Source organism: Moschus berezovskii, chromosome 3 (genome assembly GCF_049115385.1).
Source record: "Moschus berezovskii isolate FMDL1 chromosome 3, NW_MosBer_1.0, whole genome shotgun sequence".
Lineage (NCBI taxonomy): Eukaryota > Metazoa > Chordata > Mammalia > Artiodactyla > Moschidae > Moschus > Moschus berezovskii.
In genome coordinates, this window is record NC_142462.1 from 62,302,568 (window position 1) to 62,323,873 (window position 21,306).

The 21,306-nt window shown below is 34.8% G+C and overlaps 1 protein-coding gene across 2 annotated transcripts in view; it reads right to left on the bottom strand.

Moving 5' to 3' along the window:
* Window positions 1-21,306, bottom strand: part of FOXP2 (forkhead box P2) — a 341,699-nt gene that overhangs the window by 55,834 nt on the left and 264,559 nt on the right. For both annotated transcript variants that reach the window (XM_088834526.1, XM_055420840.2), the window contains exons 8-9: window positions 5,716-5,929; window positions 3,849-3,953 (exon numbers count right to left, since the gene is read on the bottom strand). In XM_088834526.1, the coding sequence (XP_088690652.1) occupies window positions 3,849-3,953; window positions 5,716-5,929 (319 nt within the window). The remainder of the gene's footprint in view (window positions 1-3,848; window positions 3,954-5,715; window positions 5,930-21,306) is intronic.

Consider the following 21,306-nt stretch of genomic DNA (forward strand, 5'->3'; position numbering starts at 1 on the left):
GGTGGGTAGTGTTAACTAGGAAAAAATGTAAATAGGCAGTCAAATTCTTTCTAAAAAACAATTAAGCAAGCATTTCAGGAAGATAAAAAGTAGGAAAGAATCTTTCCAATTTATTTAATGCACAATTCTCTTTAATGAAGCTTTTAAGGTTATGAATGCATGTGGTAACTTCAATTATATATACCCCAGATTAGCAATTCAATTTTAACCTCTAGATTTTTCCCAAATTCATTTAAAGTTACAGCATTTTATAAGCTAAAATGGGATCAGATTTAAATCCAAGTATGTCAGAGACTGTTTTAACAAAATGTTTCACTTGCATATCACTGGTGTTTGATTTATTTTGCATCAAGCTTTTTATGTTTAAACACTGACAGGAGTTTAAATACAAAATGTTAGCTGTCACTATTCATTTAGCTGATTATGTGAGATGCCTTAGTTTTGAGAGATGGGGGCACTGTCACCAAAAGAAACAACATTCTGACAAGTTCAAAGCATGCCTTCTTGAGGTCATAATTTTGTAGCCATGCTGCCTAGTCAAAGACAAAGAAATAGACAATACACACTAAGTAAGAGCATAATTTTTAGAGTAGTCAGCTGCAAGAAAAAAAAGATAACAACTTTCCATTAAATATTCTGTCTCTACTGCCTTTTCTATTGCTTTTTATATAGTGTTAAACCTTAAAATATTAAGCTTTGCAATAAACCTAACTCATTGTATCAACTAATTACTCTTTAACAGATTGAGATTTTATTGATACTAACCATTTTGCCTTTCTTCAAAGAATATTTCTATTTTTGTATCTCAGACCACATTTTGTTTACTGGCATCTGCACATGCAAGTTCAAAAACACTTGTTCTGCAACTTGAATGTTATATATTGTAAACCTTTTGGTTTAAGCTCTTACAAGTCAATCCATCTATTACATTCAAGCTGACATAGGGCCAATGAAATGATAATTAATTCTGCAGACAAACTACACTAAAGTTTTGTTGGATATTATTACACCTTGACATTTATAAGACAATAATGAAGAACTAGTATTAAATCCTTTTGGTGATCTTAGATCCTGAAAGAGTGACTAGAAAAATGGTTACCTTCTCTGAACACCTACTTCACAGTAATTCAAAAATTTTCCTAGATACCTTTTTAACCTAGGATTTCTTTTTTATCTTTTAGTTTTCTATTTTTCTGCTTTCACCTTTGCTGCTATAAATAACAGTTTCTAATTTAGTCTTATTTTTTTATCCAGTAGAAAAAAATCCTCATTGAATATTGAAGAATACATATTACGCATATGTATACATGGCTAAGAATATGTATGTTATTCATAAGCAGTTGTCCTGTGATGGCTTTTTATGTGGTGCTGGGCAAAAATAGAGTAATTCTACCACTTTTTATAGTGATGCAATGTGAGAAAGCGAGTTTGGGACTCAATACATTTTCTACTGTCCTTTGCTATTAAACATATGCAGGATAAATAGTAATAATGGATAGTTTCCTTTACTTGAATCCAGACAATGGATAAGTAGTCTGATACCAAAGTACAGCTCAAGCTATACAATTTATTTCTAGTGCATCTTAGAAATAAAAATGCCATAGCATTTTCTCAAAAAACTTTTATAACAAACACTGGGTACCAAATTTCTGGAGAATGTATGTACAAAAAACTTGAGAGTTAAAAACTGTACAGTATTTTGACTTGCCTGACAGTTTTCCCTCCAAGACTCTCTTTCTATCCGTTACTACAAAAGCAAAGCAAAATCTTCTTTCCAAGAAAATCTGTATTAACGGTAATGTCTTCTTCAACTCACTTTCCACACAGACACTAAATCAACTTTTTGTTTCCTGAGTAACTGAAATTAACTTATTAAAACATATTTTATTTCTCTTCAAATTTCCCATACATATCAAGAAAAAGACAATACCAGTATAAAATACATTAAATTAATATTTCATTTTAGTACCATATACTGGCATTATCTCTATTAACAGAATCTATCACATTTATTTGACTTAGAGAATCTTAAGCATATCATGACAAAAATGGATTAAAAGGAGGGCCTTAAAATCTACTGTCATTTGTTCTGTCATCCCTATAAAGTTAATGGACTGGAAGAATGGTCAGTCTTTGGATCCAAAGTTGATATTTAATTGAAAGGAAATGCTTTTTTAATTGTAACTTCTTCGGTTTTATTTTTAAATACTAGCATGAATATGAAAAAGACTCATGGAGGGTAAAATGAGAGTTCATATTTATACAAATTTGAGATGAATAAAAATGTTTATTTCCATGTGTCATAAAGGAAATTATATTGAAAGATATATATTTTTTCTTAAAGCTTTATTTGAATTTTGCTAGAAATAACAACTTAGAGCAAAAAAATGTACGATGACTGAGCTATAAGGCTTAAATTGCTATTCTTAAGAAATAGCAGCAAAAGTCCTCTAAATAATCTTAATGACAAAGAATAATATATTAATCGGGACTAATATATTCAAATGAAGAAATATGAAATTAGTTCTTCAAAGAATGAATATTCTTATGTTCTGTCCTTGTTTTAATAAATATTATTTTTCTTAGATAAGAAACCTTTAGCAAAGTTGCCTAATATTTTAAGGGCTCTTTATGCTTAGAACATTTGCATCAGCTTCCTACCCAACAAAATGGCAGCTCACAACTATTCCGGATAGTGCAAATTTTCAATTAAGACCATGTACAAAGTCTACAGTAACATAGGAAGCATTTTTTCCCTTTAATTGGTCAGAAATGTAAAAGAAAGGTTAAAAAATTCCTTGTGGAAGTCTTCGTGTAATTCAGTTATACAGTTATTATGATGCCAAGTACTTGTGCCTTGTTGTTAAGGTGCTTCTGCTCTATACCCTGTAGTATACCATTTGTAAACACATCTTTTTGATGTTTCTGCCAACATCCTGGCAACAAAGCAATGCAATTTCAAATGAGCTAATTAACTTAATTGTTGATGAAGCATGAAACAGTTCATTGACCCTGTTAGCTGCTCCATGACAACATAAGAGTCTCAGCCTGTGAAGTTACTCATCTCCATAAACCTATCTATAGCTCTCTGTTTAGATCTCTTGCATTCTGAAATTGTGGGTAGAAAATGTTTCATGAAAGATGCATATTCTCATTTGAAAAAGAACCTCTTATGAATTAAAAAATATATTATCACTGTATGAAGAAATTAAGGAAATACAAAGTTTTGATTTTAAGTTAGAGAAGCCTTCCAATCTATCAAACAAGCTTAGGGCCATGTATGTTGCTTTATGATTCTCAGGGCAACAAGTCACAACATGGAAAAAATACAGCTATCTTAAAATTTTAGCTATGATTAACTTTCAGTTTTTTATTCTTACTAAATAAATATATTAAACATTATTTAAAGTAAGAAATAAAAATTCTGCAATAAAAATAAGCGTTTAAAATGTGTCTTTTGTTTAAATATATGTGTGTCTCTATAAACACACACACACGCACATATGATTTCTCACATAATCTTACTGGAAATTTTTATAGAAACCTTGAAATTTAAGTGAATCCTACAAACATATCTTTGGATTATTAATGACACTATTATAGTAGGCTACTTTTTATTATTCATTCAAAGACCTTTTGTGAAATTTTCTCATGAATAGTAAAGATGAAGAGTTAACCTTCTTAGCCTGAGTTTGCTAATCCACTTGTTGAAATACACAAAACATACAGAGTGCCTTAGGATGGACCTTTACTTTCTTTCTTCAGCTTTCTTTTGCTTATTTACAGAAAAATTGCCTAAAACTCCCATATAACCCACTCCCTCTGCTAAAAAAAAGTAAAAAACCTACTTTAAAAACTGTCCAAAATCTTCACAAATGCTTTCACAGCCTGGCCATTTGCAAACTCCATGGCCGTAGAGAGTGTGAGAGGCCCCAGTCTCCTCATGTGACGAGCTGTAGCAAAAGAACACGACGTCAGATTCATCTCAAAAAGCCATAATCGTTGCAGGCTGCTAGCGCCTGTCAGGTTACGATCAGTGACACACAGGTCAAAACAGGTCAATTCAGCTCAGAGCAGTCAGAAAAATTTAATCGTTCTATTGAATAGTTCAACTGCCAAGGCTAGATGATGTTCCAATTAGAGGAGAAATAAAGCCAAAGATGACTGTTAATAAAGGATGAAAAACTAAGAGGACTGTATAATATCATATGCTAATCCTGCCACATGACCTTAATGTAACATTTACCTCTAAATAAAAATATATATTCATATGTGGTCAAGTGAAAAAAAAAACCAAACCTGTGTTTTTAAGAAAGTAATAGGAAAATCATCACAAGATTTTTGATATGCTCTTTTTAGAGATAATATGGACCTTCAGAATCATTTACATTGTTTAATATTTATGTGTGAATCATATATATTTCTGCTAGTTATAGTTGATAAAAAAAAAATCTACTTTGGAATGGTATTCATTAGCTATCTCTTTTACAGTTATCCAAGACTTTTGATAAATGACTATTGCATCAGATAGATCCTAGAGACATCAACCAACTTCTGAAGTATATAATCATCAAATTACTCTCAATTAAAACAACAGCATGAAAGCATTCAAAAGCACACCATTTTACAATAATGAAATCTAACAAGAAAAAATTTTCATGATACTCCAAGAAAGACCAAAAACATCACCAAACTAAAGCATTCTATTTTAAACTGTACTGTATAAATCCATGTTTCTTTGAAAAAATACTTGTTTATGAGAAAAGAGTTTATTGCAGACAGGCAGGTATTCACATTACAGAAAACAGTCAATCCACTACACTGAAATATGAATTTTATAACTCTACATCATATGGGATTAAGCCACTCTGTAAAGAAATCCTGTACTTATGTTCCATCTTTTAAAAGGTATTTTTCACTGAGGATTATTTTACCTTATATATTTTATGAAAATCACATTAAAGGATCTGATTAGGTTACCATATGCTTAAATAGAGTTAAATGGATAAAAAGTATATGGGTAACCCTTTTACAAAGGTACTTTTTATACAACCAAAAAGACTAAGTTGAAAAAAATGATCTAATATAATGTACTTAGTGTTGGTAACTGAAATCAAATTTTTCTTTATGAATTTTGATGCAAATTTATCCAGGGTGTTACTATAAGTTCATTTTAATTATATATTTATAATTCCTTCATTCCACAAAAACAAAAAAGACAAACCAGATCTTTCTTCTGGTTTATGATACCTGTGTATCTGATTTCTAAGCACTTGGTTGTAACATATATTAAGGGGGATATCTATATATGTATGTGTATATATATATATATACACATACACATATATATATATGCATCTTTAATGATTTGAAACTCACTCTTAAGTTTTAAAATGGTAAGAAGATTCTCATTTCAGCAATTAGGTTAATTATAGTATCTTAGCCATAAAAATATATTGACACAATAATTCTACATGCACTTATTATAAAATAACTTTCTTCAGGAAATTCCCCATTCTACCCATCAAACTGCTGGTATTTGAGCTGTTTTTTTTTTTTTTTCTGATTAAATAATATATAATTTAAAAGTTTCTACCTATTTAATTTGTGTCCTACACATTCTGCCTCTGTTAAGTACAAATCATTATTTTTAGTTTTACAAATAGTGAAAGTAAAATTTGGTGATAAGTAACAAAAATATGTCATGAAATTTACCTGTCTCGCCTTGCATTTAGGACTGAAGACTGTCCATTCACTATGGTATGATGGGTTATTGGTGGTGATGCTTTGGAAGTGGTGGAGGAGGTAGTCGAGGAGGAATTGTTAGTAGTGAGGTCTAGCCCTCCATGCTTAATGCCATTGTCTTCCATACTGTGAACTCCAGTCACTTCTTTCCATAACTGCTGAATTTCGGCAGGACTTAAGCCAGCTATAAAATGAAAGGAAGCCCCACTAATATAACAAAGTAAAGTTCATATAATGACCTTAGTATTATTACTGGATTAATGCAAACAACAAAAGTGATGTTACCAGAATTATTAATATGATGATAAATCAGTTTTATGTCATCAGCACTATATTTTTTCTCTTCAATAATCATTTATCTGTTAAAGACTATCAATTCAAGAACAGTACTAGAAATAATAGTATTGGGGCTAATATCAAGGATCGGTTGAAAAAACACAGCAAGTTCCATTTGAAAATTAAAGTATTGGACTTTCAACAGTATTCAAATTAAAATTATTGGACTTTTATTTATTGCTAGTATAAGTGAGGAACTAAAAGACAAAGACACTTGGAAATAACACATATAAAAAGAAATGAAAAAAAAAGAAGTAGGGAGGGAAAACTCAAATGTCAGGGGGAAACAGTGAACACTCAAAAGAAAAATACATTTGACAATTATCAAGGTATTTTGATCTTTCTCAGAGAGGCAAAGGAAATAACTGAATTTCATTTTCAGGTACTAAATAAGGCAATATGTTTACTTAAAAGGATCAATTAAGCATATAATATCTAAATTTCTCCTCTATTTTATGACAGAATAAATCAACTACTCATTTTAAACAACTTTCTGGTTCAGATTATGCAAATTTACCTGATTTATGAGAAATGAAAAGAGAAACCTTAGGTTGCTATGCTTATCACAATTTCAAACAGTTTTACCAAAAGCTGTCATTTTGGTGATTCTGGCTCCTTAAGATTTTAAGACATATCCTGAGACTAAAGGAATGACAGGATAGCTCAGATTCTCAAAGTTATTAAAAGTTATTTTTTTCTATAAAAAGAGGATAGGTTAATAAAGAAAGGTATTTCTGTTACAAAGGAAATACTTTCTATATAAAGATCATTAACGGCTAATTTAATTCTAGCTTTAACCTAAAATTCTGAAACTCTTATGACTGTGACTTTTTGTTACCTGGCTGCGTGTGTTTAGGTGTCTTAACAGCAAAACTCCATGAGCAAATACTTTTCTGTGGAGTATCAACAAATCCTCTGTATCAGAACTTTCACCATCTCGTCTGCTGCCTCTCTGCTTCACTTCTTGCCTAGACACTGCTATAACTACCTGACTCTCTTCCTGTTTTCACCTTGCCTTTGGATAATTTACTTTTCATCTATCAGCCCAAAGTTATCTCTCTAAAAGTAAATTAAACCATGACACTTCCCCAGCAAAGCCTCTAATGGCTTCTGAGAACACTTAGAAGAGGAAAAAAAAAAAAACAAACTTACTGCAGCCTATGAGGAGCTGGCACTTATTTTTTATTTTTATGTTACATGCATTTTCCTTATAATTAAAAGCAGTTTGAAATTTACGAGTAAAAGGTTTTGGTTTTCTTTTTTTTCAAATTTTATTGGACTGTAGTTGATTTATAATGTTGTATTCTTTTTTACTGTAAGGCAAAGTGAATCAGTTTCACATACACATTTATCCCTTCTTTTTGAATTTCCTTCCTATTTAGGTCACCACAGAGTACTGAATAGGGTTCCCTGAGCTAAACAGTATGTTCTCATTAGTTAGCTATTTTATATATTGTTTCAATAGTGTATATATGTCAATCCCAATCTCCCAACTCATCCCACCACCTCCTTTTCCCCACTGGTGTTCATAATTTGTTCTCTACGTCTGAGTCTCAATTTCTCTTTCAAAAATAAGATAATCTATAGCATTTTTCTAGATTCAACATATATGTGTTAATATATGATATTTGCTTTTCTCTTTTTGACTTAATTTCACTCTGTATGATAGTCTCTAGGTCCATGCACATCTCTACAAATGACCCAATTTCATTCCTTTTTATGGCTGAGTAATATTCCTTTGTACATATATACCACATCTTCTTTATCCATTCCTCTGTCGTTGAATAGGTAGCTTCCATGTCCTAGCTATTTTAAATAATGCTGCAATGAACACTGGGGTGCATGTGCTTTTCTGAATTATGGTTTTCTCTAGGTATATTTATAGTAATGGGACTGCAGGGTCATATGATAGTTGTATTTTCAGTATATTATCTGAGTGTTATCTATGTCTCTGACCTCATCCATCACTGTCTCTCTCCATTTCATTCTATTACACGAGCCTTCTGCTACTTCTCGAATGCATCAAATATTTGCTCCCTTTCAAGCTTTTGCTCCAGCTATTTCCACAACCTAGGCCACAAGCAACAGTCAGAACTGTACATGGAACAACAGACTGGTTCCAAATAGGAAAAGGAGTACGTCAAGGCTGTATATTGTCACCTTATTTAACTTATATGCAGAGTACATCATGAGGAACGCTGGGCTGAAAGAAGCACAAGCTGGAATCAAGATTGCTGGGAGAAATATAAATAACCTCAGATATGCAGATGACACTACCCTTATGGCAGAAAGTGAAGAGGAACTCAAAAGCCTCTTGATGAAAGTGAAAGAGGAGAGTGAAAAGGTTGGCTTGAAGCTCAACATTCAGAAAACAAAGATCATGGCATCTGGTCCCATCACTTCATGGGAAATAGATGGGGAAACAGTGGAAACAGTGTCAGACTTTATTTTTGGGCTCCAAAATCACTGCAGATGCTGACTGTAGCCAGGAAATTAAAAGACGCTGACTCCTTGGAAGGAAAGTTATGACCAACCTTGATAGTATATTAAAAAGCAGAGACATTACTTTGCCAACAAAGGTCCGTCTAGTCAAGGCTATGGTTTTTCCCGTGGTCATGTATGGATGTGAGAGTTGGACTGTGAAGAAAGCTGATCGCCGAAGAATTGATGCTTTTGAACTGTGGTGTTGGAGAAGACTCTTGAGAGTCCCTTGGACTGCAAGGAGATCCAACCAGTCTATTCTAAAGGAGATCAATCCTGGGTGTTCATTGGAAGGACTTAAGCTAAAGCTGAAACTGCAATACTTTGGCCACCCCATGCGACGAGTTGACTCACTGGAAAAGACTCTGATGCTGGGAAAGGTTGGGGGCGGGAGGAGAAGGGGACGACAGAGAATGAGATGGCTGGATGGCATCACCGACTCTGTGGACATGAGTTTGAATGAACTCCGGGAGTTGGTGATGGACAGGGAGGCCTGGCGTGCTGTGATTCATGGGGTCGTGGAGAGTCGGATACGACTGAGCGACTGAGCGACTGAACTGAACTGAACTGACCTGAGGCCACTCTCTGGTTGCAAATCTTCTCACAGCTCCCTCCCTCCCTTCATTTAGATAGCTCAAAGGTCACTTCCTGTGAGAGGTTTTCCAACACACTATAAAAATCTGCCCCTCCCTACCTACCTTTTATCACAACCTATCTACATTCTTTCTCTTTAGAGCATTTACCATCCCTGCTATTGCTAAGTCGCTTCAGTCGTGTCCGACTCTGTGCGACCCCATAGACAGCAGCCCACCAGGCTCCCCCTGTCCCTGGGATTCTCCAGGCAAGAACACTGGAGTGGGCTGCCATTTCCTCCTCCAATGCATGAAAGTGAAAAGTGAAAGTGAAACCGCTCAGTTGGGCCCAACTGTTAGCAACCCCATGGACTGCAGCCCACCAGGCTCCTCCGTTACCACACCTAAACTATATTATTTGTTTGACAGTCTCCCTCCACCATTCACTAGGAGCAAGGATTTCTTAGTTTACTGGTAGACACTCAGTTCCTAAAACATTGCCTAGTATGTGCTCAATAGTTGTTGATTTAATTGATTAAAACAGGTTCATACAGTTCTGAAAGACATCTTGGTTACTATCACACATAAATGTTCTGTTAAAGGGCATACTATTGTGGGTCGGCCAAAAACCCTAAAAAATTTTGTTAGGGTTTTTCCATAACATCTCCTGGAAAAATCTGAACAAACTTTTTGGTCAACCCAATATCTATGAGTATTGCTTTCTGGTAAGGCAACAGTCTAAAGAAATCTAAATGGTACCATTTGATTCTACCAGATTGAGTGGCTAGTAACATTTTATAGTTTGGCTAAAGACATTTATTTCTGAGACTATACTTAAGATGTTAATAATAATTTAGCTTTCAGATTTTATTAATAACTTTGGTAACCTATATATCCACTTACCTTAAAGTAGAATTCCATTATACTATTCATTTGCATTGAAAATTAGTGGTACTACCATTGTATCACAATGATAGGATAATAAACGGAAGGCACATAAACATTTGATAAATCAGCCCAAATAATGGTCCTTAATTAACAGAATATTATATTTTAACAATATTAAATATTTATTTATTTTTAATTTTTTATTTAATAAATGGTACAAAGCACCAGTTAAAATTGCACCAAATGAAAAAATACTAGATAAATAATAGATAAAATATTAACAGTTAAAATTGCACCAAATGAAAAAATACTAGAGAATACACAGTTGTAAAAAGCTACATTGTTATTTTACAACTGCCTCAGGCTACAAAAAGAAAAAAAAACCCAATGCCATATCTAAGTTATCCCTCTCTCAAAATAATGCCATTTATGTTATAAACCATGAGCACCCCATCAAAAGACGGGAACTGCTTTTGTTAATTTATATATATATATATGACTGTATATATATATATATATATACACACATATAATTATACATATAATTCATATATATGTGACTATTCATATATATATATATGACTATTCATATATATATATATTACTGTATCACTTTGCTATATTTATATTTTAAATATTACAGATAAGGGACAGATAAAAGTAATGTCAAAAAGGGATTTCTGTTAGCACGAATGGCTTCCCAAAGAATTTACATATTCAAATCACTTGGGGATCCTTTAAAATTTCCAGTGTTCTGACCACAGCCCCACCAAATTAAATCATAATTTCTGAAGTCAGAACACAGGCATCAGTAGTTTTTGAAGTTCCATAGAATACGCCAATTGCACATAATCTGGGGGACATTTTTAAAAATTAAACTATCACACTGCTCATGAGACAATGTTTTCACATCAACTTGCTTAGTTATTTTCTATGGATACAAAACTATTTTAAAATATGAAACAACTAGCTGATCATTTGTGCCATTCTGAAGGTTTCATGAGTTGTTTTTTTTTTTATGTTTTGATGATTTGCAAGAATTAATTCACTTTTTCAGGCAGTATTATAACAAATTCAGCATTGTATTCTATGGAACAGTTCTCCCTAAATGCTGTTAGTCTAAGAGATCTCAGAGATATGTTATCTTGATTTAGGAGACCCATGGCTTATGTTAGCAAGTAAAACAGTTCTGAGACGTTTGGTAACAGAGATATCTTAGATCTCTTTCTTTAACTCAGTGTTTTTCAAATATGTAAGAAAAAAATAACTCAATAAATTATTTTTACAATTACACTAATTTATTTCAGTATCAAATACTAAGTACAGGCTTAGGATTCAAGTGATCTCTAGCCCAGATCTCCTCCTTGAATTGCAGGCTGCTTATTTGACATCTCACTGTAACCCTAAAAGATCCTCCAGTCTTATGTGTTCAAAACTAAGCTACTGTTTATACAGCTCCTCTGGCTCCAACTCACTCCTCTGGCAGGTTTCTTTGTCTGATTTATTTAACAGATATATATATAGTGCTACTCTGTCAATCAATTTTGCAAAGCCGTCATACATGATAACTGATGTAATGCCCAACCACTATTACTATCACCGTTACTTTCATTTTAGAGATGAGGACACTGAAGTACAAGAAAATTAATTAACTTGTTCAAGAGCATCCTCACATTTCCAAGGTCACAACTCACATAGCCCCTTCCCGGGGAAGTAGTCCCTTCCCAGGACTATTTCCCTGGCTATCTTGTCTACAAGTTCAACTTCTCCCATCTCATATGGTTGCTTAAGTTTCTCTTATACTTGCTTTTTCATTTTTCTATTTAGCAGTTACCACTATATACTTTATTTGTTGTGGGTCTTCTTCACTAAAAGGTAAGTTTTATAATGGCAGGGTTTACTATCGGTTATTGTCAAAGATTTATCCCCAGAGCCTATACAAGTGCCTGCAACAAGTGAAAATTCAATGAAGCTAAGTTAAAAGATTTGTTCAGTTGATCAGAAAACTAGTGTACTGGCAAGCACAATCTGGAATCTGGCAATCAGTGGACTAGAGCATCATAGAATAATAATAAACTTAAAATCTTAAGATTATTCACTTTCCCTTAAAACAGTATTTCAAGGATGTATACCTGAAATCAGTTTAGTCCAGTCACTCAGTTGTCTCCGACTGCTTGTGACCCCCGTGGACTGCAGCATGCCAGGCCTCCCTCTCCATCACCAACACCTGGAGTTTACTCAAACTCATGTCTATTGAGTCAGTGATGCAACCCAACCATCTCAGCCTCTGTCGTCCCCTTCTCCTCCCACCTTTAATCTTTCTCAGCATCAGGGTCTTTTCCAATGAGTCAGTTCTTCTCATCAGGTGGCCAAAGTATTGGAGCTTCATCTTCAGTATCAGTCCTTCCAATGAATATTCAGAATTGATTTCCTTTATGATGGACTGGTTGGATCTCCTTGCAGTCCAAGGGACTCTCAAGAGTCTTCTCCAACACACACTTCAAAAGCACCCATTCTTTGGCGCTCAGCTTACTTTAATAGTCCAACTCTCACATCCATACATAACTACTGGAAAAACCATAGCTTTGACTAGACAGACTTTTGACGGCAAAGTAATGCCTCTGTTTTTTAATATGCTGTCTAAGTTGGTCATAACTTTCCTTCCAAGGAGTAAGCATCTTTTCATTTCATGACTGCAGTCACCATCTGCAGTGAATTTGGAGCACCCAAAATGATGCTGAAGCTGAAACTGCAATACTTTGGCCACCCCATGCGACGAGTTGACTCACTGGAAAAGACTCTGATGCTGGGAAAGGTTGGGGGCGGGAGGAGAAGGGGACGACCGAGAATGAGATGGCTGGATGGCATCACCGACTCTGTGGACATGAGTTTGAGTGTACTCCGGGAGTTGGTGATGGACAGGGAGGCCTGGCGTGCTGTGATTCGTGGGGTCGCGAAGAGTCGGACACGACTGAGCGACTGAACTGAACTGAACTGAAAAATAAAGCCTTTCACTGTTTCCATTGTTTCCCCATCTATTTGCCATGAAGTGATGGGACCAGATGCCATGATCTTAGTTTTCTGAATGTTGAGTTTTAAGCCAACTTTTCCACTCTCCTCTTTCACTTTATCAAGAGACTCTTTAGTTCTTCACTTTCTACCATAAGGGTTGTGCCATCTGAATATCTGATGAGATTGATATTGCTCCTGGCAATATGGATGCCAGCTTGTGCTTCATCCAGCCCAGCATTTCTCATGATGTACTCTGCACATAAGTTAAATAAGCAGGGTGACAATATACAGCCTTGAAGTAATCCTTTCCCTATTTGGAACTAGTCTGTTGTTCCATGTTCAGTTCTAACTGTTGCTACCTGGCCTGCATACAGATTTCTTAAGAGGCAGGTCAGGTGGTCTGGTATTCCCATCTCTTTCAGAATTTTCCAGAGTTTGTTGTGATCCACACAGTCAAAGACTTTGGCATAGCCTTAAAACAGAAGTAGATGATTTTCTGGAACTCTCTTGCTTTTACCATGATCCAGCAGAAGTTGGCAATTTGATCTCTGGTTCCTCTGCCTTTTCTAAATTCAGCTTGAATGTCTGGAATTTCACAGTTCATGTACTGGTTAAGCCTGGCTTGGAGAATTTTGAGCATTACTTTGCTAGTGTGTGAGATGAGTGCAATTTTGTAGTAACTTGAGCATACTTTGGCACTGTCTTTCTTTGGGATTGGAATGAAAACTAACCACTGCTGTGGTCCTGTAGCCACTGCTGAGCTTTCCAAATTTGCTGGCATATTGAGTATAGCACATTCACAGCATCATCTTTTAGGATTTGAAATAGCTTATCTGGAATTCTGTCACTCCACTAGCTTTGTTCATAGTGATGCTTCCTAAGGCCTACTTGACTTCACATTCCAGGATGTCTGTCTCTAGGTGAGTGATCACGCCATCACGATTATCTGGGTTTTGAACATCTTTTTTGTATAGTTCTTCTGTTTATTCTTGACACCTTTTCTTAATATCTTCTCCTTCTGTTCATTTTAGTTCAGTCACTCAGTTGTGTCCGACTCTTTGCGACCCCATGAATTGCCACATGCCAGGCCTCTCTGTCCATCACCAACTCCCGGAGTTTACCCAAACTCATGTCTGTCGAGTCGATGCAGTCATACAGCCATCTCATCCTCTGCCGTCCCCTTCTCCTCCTGCCCCCAGTCCCTCCCAGCATCAGGGTCTTTTCCAATGAGTCAACTCTTCGCATGAGGTGGCCAAAGTATTGGAGTTTCAGCTTTAGCATCAGTCCTTCCAAAGAACACCCAGGACTGATCTCCTTTAGAATAGACTGGTTGGATCTCCTTACAGTCTTCTGTTAGGTCCATACCATTTCTGTCTTTTATTGTGCCCATCTTTGCATGAAATGCTCCCTTGGTATCTCTAATTTTCTTGAAGAGATCTCTGGTCTTCCCCATTCTATTGTTTTCCTCTATTTCTTTGCATTGATCACTGAGGAAGGCTTTCTTATCTCTTCTTGCTATTCTTTGGTACTCTGCATTCAAATGGGTATATCTTTCCTTTTCTCCTTTGCCTTTTGCTTTTCTTCTTTTAAAGCTATTTGTAAGGCCTCCTCAGACAACCATTTTGTCTTTTTGCATTTCTTTTTCTTGAGGATGGTCTTGATCCCTGCCTCATGTACAATGTCATAAACCTCCGATCATAGTTCTTCAGGCACTCTATCAGATCTAATCCTTTCAATCTATTTCTCACTTTCAGTGTATAATCATAAGTGATTTGATTTAGGTCATACCTGAATGGTCTAGTGGTTTTCCCTACTTTCTTCAATTTAAGTCTGAATTTGGCAATAAGGAGATCATGATCTGAGCCACAGTCAGCTCCCAGTCTTGTTTTTACTGACTGTATAGAGCTTCTCCATCTTTGGCTGCAAAGAATATAATCAATCTGATTTTAGTATTGACCATCTGGTGATGTCCATGTGTAGAATCTTCTCTCTGTTGTTGGAAGAGGGGGTTTGCTCTGACCAGTGTTTTCTATTCGCAAAACTCTATTAGCTTTTGCCCTGCTTCATTCTGTTCATCAAGACGAAATTTGCCTGTTATTGCATGTATTTCTTGACTTCCTTCTTTTGTATTCTAGTCTCCTATAATGAAAAGGACATCATTTTTGGGTGTTAGTTCTAGAAGGTCTTGTAGGTCTTCATAGAATCATTCAACTTCAGCTTCTTCAGCATCACTGGTTGGGGCATAGACTTCGATTTCTGTGATACTGAATGGTCTGCCTTGGAAACGAACAGAGATCATTCTGTCATTTTTTGAGATTGCCTCCAAGTACTGCATTTTGGACTCTTTTGTTGACCATGATGGCTACTCCATTTCTTCTAAGGGATTCTTGACCACAATAGTAGATATAATGGTCATCTGAGTTAAATTCACCCATTCCAGTCCATTTTAGTTCACTGATTCCTAGAATGTCTACGTTCACTCTTGCCATCTCCTGTTTGACCATTTCCAATTTGCCTTGACTCATAGACTTAACATTCCAGGTTCCCATGCATGATTGTTCTTTACAGCATTGGACTTTACTTCCAACACCATTCACATTCAAAACTGGGTGTAGTTTTTGCTTTGGCTCTGTCTCTTCATTCTTTCTGGAGTTTTTTTCCACTGATCTCCAGCAGCATATGGGTACCTACTGACCTGGGGAGTTCATCTTTCGGTGTCCTTTTTGCCTTTTCATACTGTTCATGGGGTTCTCAAGGCAAGAATACTGAAGTGGTTTGCTATTCCCTTCTCCAGTGGATCACATTTTGTCAGAAGTCTCCACCATGTCCCGTCGTCTTGGGTGGCCCTACATGGCCTGGCTCATAGTTTCACTGAGTTAGACAAGGCTGTGTTCCACGTAATACATACAGTAATATATACCAAAGTTTTAAAGTTATGTAATTAATAAATATCATGCCCACAAAAAAATTGAGAAACCCTATTTCCTTTTGTATGGTGACTTGGGATTGTTGCTATTCACTGTCGGGACTACAGACAAGCATTAAAAGGTTTCTTCTTTCAGGAATTTAAAGAAAAATAATAGTTCGTAATCAAATTCCATATAATACCACAGATAATCAAGTAATTCTTTATTCCTAGAGTCAGAGTTTGTAGAGTAACTACTAAGTGCCAAGCACTGTGCTAAGAATTAATGAAAATTTGGTAATTCATATCTAGATTCTCATCTAGATTATACGGGCACACACAATTTAAAAATTCCAGTGGCTTCACATAATGGTAAAAATTATTAATACATGAGCAGCTCTCTGACACTCAAAAATAAAAATAATTCTTTCCATGTCCTTTTATTTTCTAAATTCAGTAATAATTTTTAATATTAAATATGTAATTTTAATATGGCATTATGTAAAGTCAGTCTACTTGAATTAATTAATTTAACAATGGTCTGCTTGTTTTTAGGGTTACTCAAAACTAAAAATAATAAAAGTATATTATTGCAGAGGTATTGTAATTTTCATATGTTATATTGAACCAATCTGATATTAAATAATTTGAATTATTGAAATATTAATTTTTACTTTTCATCTTAAATTTTACAATTTGAAAAACCAGTATACACACATGGGCAAAATAACTGAATTGTAGAGAAGGGTATTACTTACAAACTTAAATTTCCCTAGTAGTCCTGACCTCTGGGTCCCCAGAACTCCTCTCCAGTGGCAACAATTACTGCAGGTGCTGAGCTGTCCCTCAGAGAGCCACGTGTTGATTTATAATTTGCCAAACCTAACATCTTATTGATCATTATTTGACTAGGGGTTTACTATAATCTGTATGCAAAATGCCCATGTTTAAATTACATTTTCAATGAGAGGTGTACCAAATAAATATTTTGTTCAAATGCTGAATTATAGGGAGTAAACTAGTTATTTTCCTGAAACTGAGACCAAAAGGAAGTATCTCAACCAAAGAAAGGAATTTCTAGGATACAGAAATACATCTGACATAGAAAATGTTCCTGCTATGATTTAACTATTAAAATGTTCACAGTTTGATATTCTTTTGCAAAAACATTGATTTCTCATTTTTTCTTGATTATGATATCTTTAATGTGGCAAAGTTGACATTCTCCTTTAAAGTGTTCCCACAACTCATAAAGAATTGACAAGCAGAACTTTTTAAAAGACATATAACCTAAACGTTAAATCCAATTTAATCTCTATCTTCCTATCTCATTTAAATTTTCTCAAAAACTAACTCAATATATTTTTAATATTTCCCTATGTATTTATTTATCCCTGTTAGCCTTTTTAAAACCCAATTTTATTATTTTTTGAGTCAATTTTTTAAAACTCAAAAAAATAATTTAATTTTTGCTGTGCTGGGTCTTTGTTGCTGCATTGGCTTTTCTCTAGTTGCAGAAAATGGGGCCTACTCTCTAGTTGCTGTATGCTAGCTTCTCATTGCAGTGGCTTCTCTTGTTGCAAAGCACAGGCTGTGGGGAGTGGGCTTCAGTAGTTGCAGCACGTGGGCTCATTAGTTGCGGCTCCTGTTCTTTAGAGCACAGGCTCACTAGATGTGGTGCATGGGCTTAGCTGGTCTTCAGTATGTAGGATCTTCCCAGATCAGGGACTGAACCTTTGTCTCCTGCATTAGCAGGCAGATTCTCCACCAATGACCAACAGGGAAGTCTTCCTAAGTTAGTTTTTAATGCATAACAGCATTCACAGGTAACTTGCAAAGTTTTAGTCCCACAATAATAAATTTTCATTCAAACTTTAGCTCACTGATGGAGTTTCCAGGATGTAAAACTCCAAAGAAGATTTCCTTAAGTTACAAATAAAAGGTTTAGTGGTATGTGAAAGGGAATATTAACGGAACAAACAATAATTCTTCATGACTTACATTGTTCATAATGCTAGTACCATTACCCTTATTATATATATGTTCTATGTAAGCCCATTATCACAGATTAAGCAAAAAATCAAGGATGCCAGAGTGGTGTTGAAGTAGGAATTTGGTTATTTAAAGTTTCACAAGCAGAGCATGAAGTCAAAGCCAAATAGCTGACTTTGACTCAACACTGATGCCAAAGATGAACTTCAGCAGAGTCCTAACTCAACATAAAGGACATTCAGTTCAGTTCAGTTCAGTTCAGTCGCTCAGTCGTGTCCGACTCTTTGCGACCCCATGAATCGCAGCACTCCAGGCCTCCCTGTCCATCACCAACCCCCGGAGTTCACACAAACCCATGTCCATCGAGTCGGTGATGCCATCCAGCCATCTCATTCTCTGTCGTCCCCTTCTCCTCCTGCCCCCAATCCCTCCCAGCATCAGAGTCTTTTCCAGTGAGTCAACTCTTCGCATGGGGTGGCCAAAGTATTGCAGTTTCAGCTTTAGCATCAGTCCTTCCAATGAACACCCAGGATTGATCGCCTCTAGAATGGACTGGTTGGATCTCCTTGCAGTCCAAGGGACTCTCAAGAGTCTTCTCCAACACCACAGTTCAAAAGCATCAATTCTTCGGCGATCAGCTTTCTTTACAGTCCAACTCTCACATCCATACATGACCACGGGAAAAAGCATACCTTGACTACAAGGACCTTTGTTGGCAACGTAATGTCTCTGCTTTTTAATATGCTATCTAGGTTGGTCATAACTTTCCTTCCAAGGAGTAAGCGTCTTTTAATTTCATGGCTGCAATCAGCATCTGCAGTGATTTTGGAACCCCCCAAAATAAAGTCTGACACTATTTCCACTGTTTCCCCATCTATTTCCCATGAAGTATTATACTTTATTTCAAAATATATCATTTTTTTTTTTTTTATTGTTCAACAGTTCTCTGATTCCAAGCTCATCTAGTTTGACAAAGTGTTAGTTCAAAATTGCACTGGTTGGTTATCCAGAATTCCCTGTTTGGTCTCTCAGATTGGTAATGAAAATGTTTATTTTAGACAGCTATTATAAATTCAAAAATATTTTAAAAGTTGGAATGAAACATATATGTATACGTATGTGTGTATACACACACATACGTACACATATATGTATGTGTTTTTGTTGTTTCGTTGCTCAGTCATGTCCAACTCTTTGCATCCTCCTAGATTATAGCCCACCAGGCTACTCTGTCCATGGGATTTCCCAGGCAAGAATATTGGAGTGGATTGCCATTTCCTTCTCCAGGGTATGTACATGTATATAAATGTAAGTTCCTGGAGTAATACTACATTTGTGAATATATACTGTGTATTGGGATACACTGACCTCTATCTTATGTCAAAAATATATATCAAAGCTTAAAGTGCATGCCACAATAATTTCAAAATTTTAATTTTTTAATCCTATTTAAGTACCATAGTAAACAAGGGTACTGTGCCATGAATATATGTCACTAAATAATTATTAGTTGATATTTAAAGTACACTTTGCATTAAATAGTTTTACAATCAGTAGTTTATTCAAGATGGATTTACAAATCCATCCTTTCTTATTTGACTTCTGTATAACAACAGTCACTCTATATACAAACTTAGAGATCATAATTTAATTGCCTACTTCACATTAAAATCCAGGATTATAGTAACTGTAGTAATGTTCATGATGACTTTAAACGCTCAGTATTTAAAATGCCTTACTTTAAAATGATAAAATATAACATTGCATCATTTGGCAATATAGAGAAAAATATCTGTGAATCCCTTTATCAAAATTATAAATTTCTAACGTCTAATTCTCATGTACAAATTTTTATACTGTTGAAAAAGTCATAGCTTTAATAGTAGTCTGAGCAAGCTGTGTTAAATCCTGGGGATAAATACTGCTAGTATAGCATATTTTTAAAGATACAATGAGACTATTACCATATTAATCCTACTTGGTTTTCATATGGTTATTATTTATAACTAATTAATCAACCAACCAAAAACCTCATGCAAAGTTAACTGAGAAGCTGATAAAAAAATAATTAAAACATTTTTGTTCAAAACAGCCAGTAGCTGAGGCAAAGATTCAGCTTTTTTACTTTTACAACTACTTTTTTACTTTCTCCCACTTTAACTTTGAAATTCCAAAAGTGTGCTATGAACTCATGTTCCCTTAGTATAGCTAGTTTATCTGACACATTCCTTCTGAGTTTGGCTGATGAGTCTCCACAATGGCACTTCCCATACATTTATCTAAACAGTTTGAAAACACAATGATGACTTCCATCTTTTTTGTTTGGACCTAGAGATTATCGTTGAAGTGACTTAGCAGCAGCAGCAGCAGAGATTATCGTACTAAGAGAAGTAAACCAGACAGAGAAAGACAAGTATCATATGATATCACTTATATGTGGAACCCAAATGAAAAATGACACAAATGAATTTATATATAAAACAGAAATAACTCCACAGACATAGAAAACAAATTTATGGTTACCAAAGGAGATAGGGGAGGGAAAATAAATTAGGAGTTTGGGATTATACATACACATTACTATACATAAAATAGATAACCAACAAGGACTTACAATATAGCACAGCAAACTACAGTCAATACTTTTTAATAACCTATGTGAGAAAAGACTCTGAATATATGTGTATGTATATATTCTTTCTCTATATATTTTTGTGTATATATTTATGAATCTCTTAACACTTTAAACTATCACAACAGTGTAAGTCAACTATATTTCAACTAAAAAATTGTTTAAATCCATTTTCTGCTCAAACCAAGGTTGCTCAAATGTTTCCAGTTTTACTTCTTTTCCCTCAGTATTTTCCATTCAGTGTGTTTTATTTCTCATGTATTTTGTGGAGATACAAATGGAAGAAAAGTAAGTGGTGATCAATCACTTTATATAGTAGAGAAATAGTGAATCATTACATTGTGTAACATCAGGGACTAACTCAGGGTTGTAAGTCAATCTTTTCATGATGTATGTAAGTTAAATCACTATGCTGCATACCTTAAATTTATACAGTGCTGTATATAAATTATATCTCAATAAAACTGGAAAAAAACACACAGAAGAAAAACAAAGGAGATAATTCTATCAAAAAAAAGCTCAGGAATAAGAGAAAGTTGTCATTTAAAAACTATTAGAATGGTTATATCATAATGAATTTCCTTGTTCACAAGATATTTGTATGCTTGATTTGAAAGAATGCAGTTCAACAAATATATTTTCTATAAGTTACATTTTGTTTCTATGGGCATTTTAAACATTTTTGAAATGTTTGAATGGTTTTACTCAAATAAAATCATGCTGGTTTATTCAAATTCTTTTTG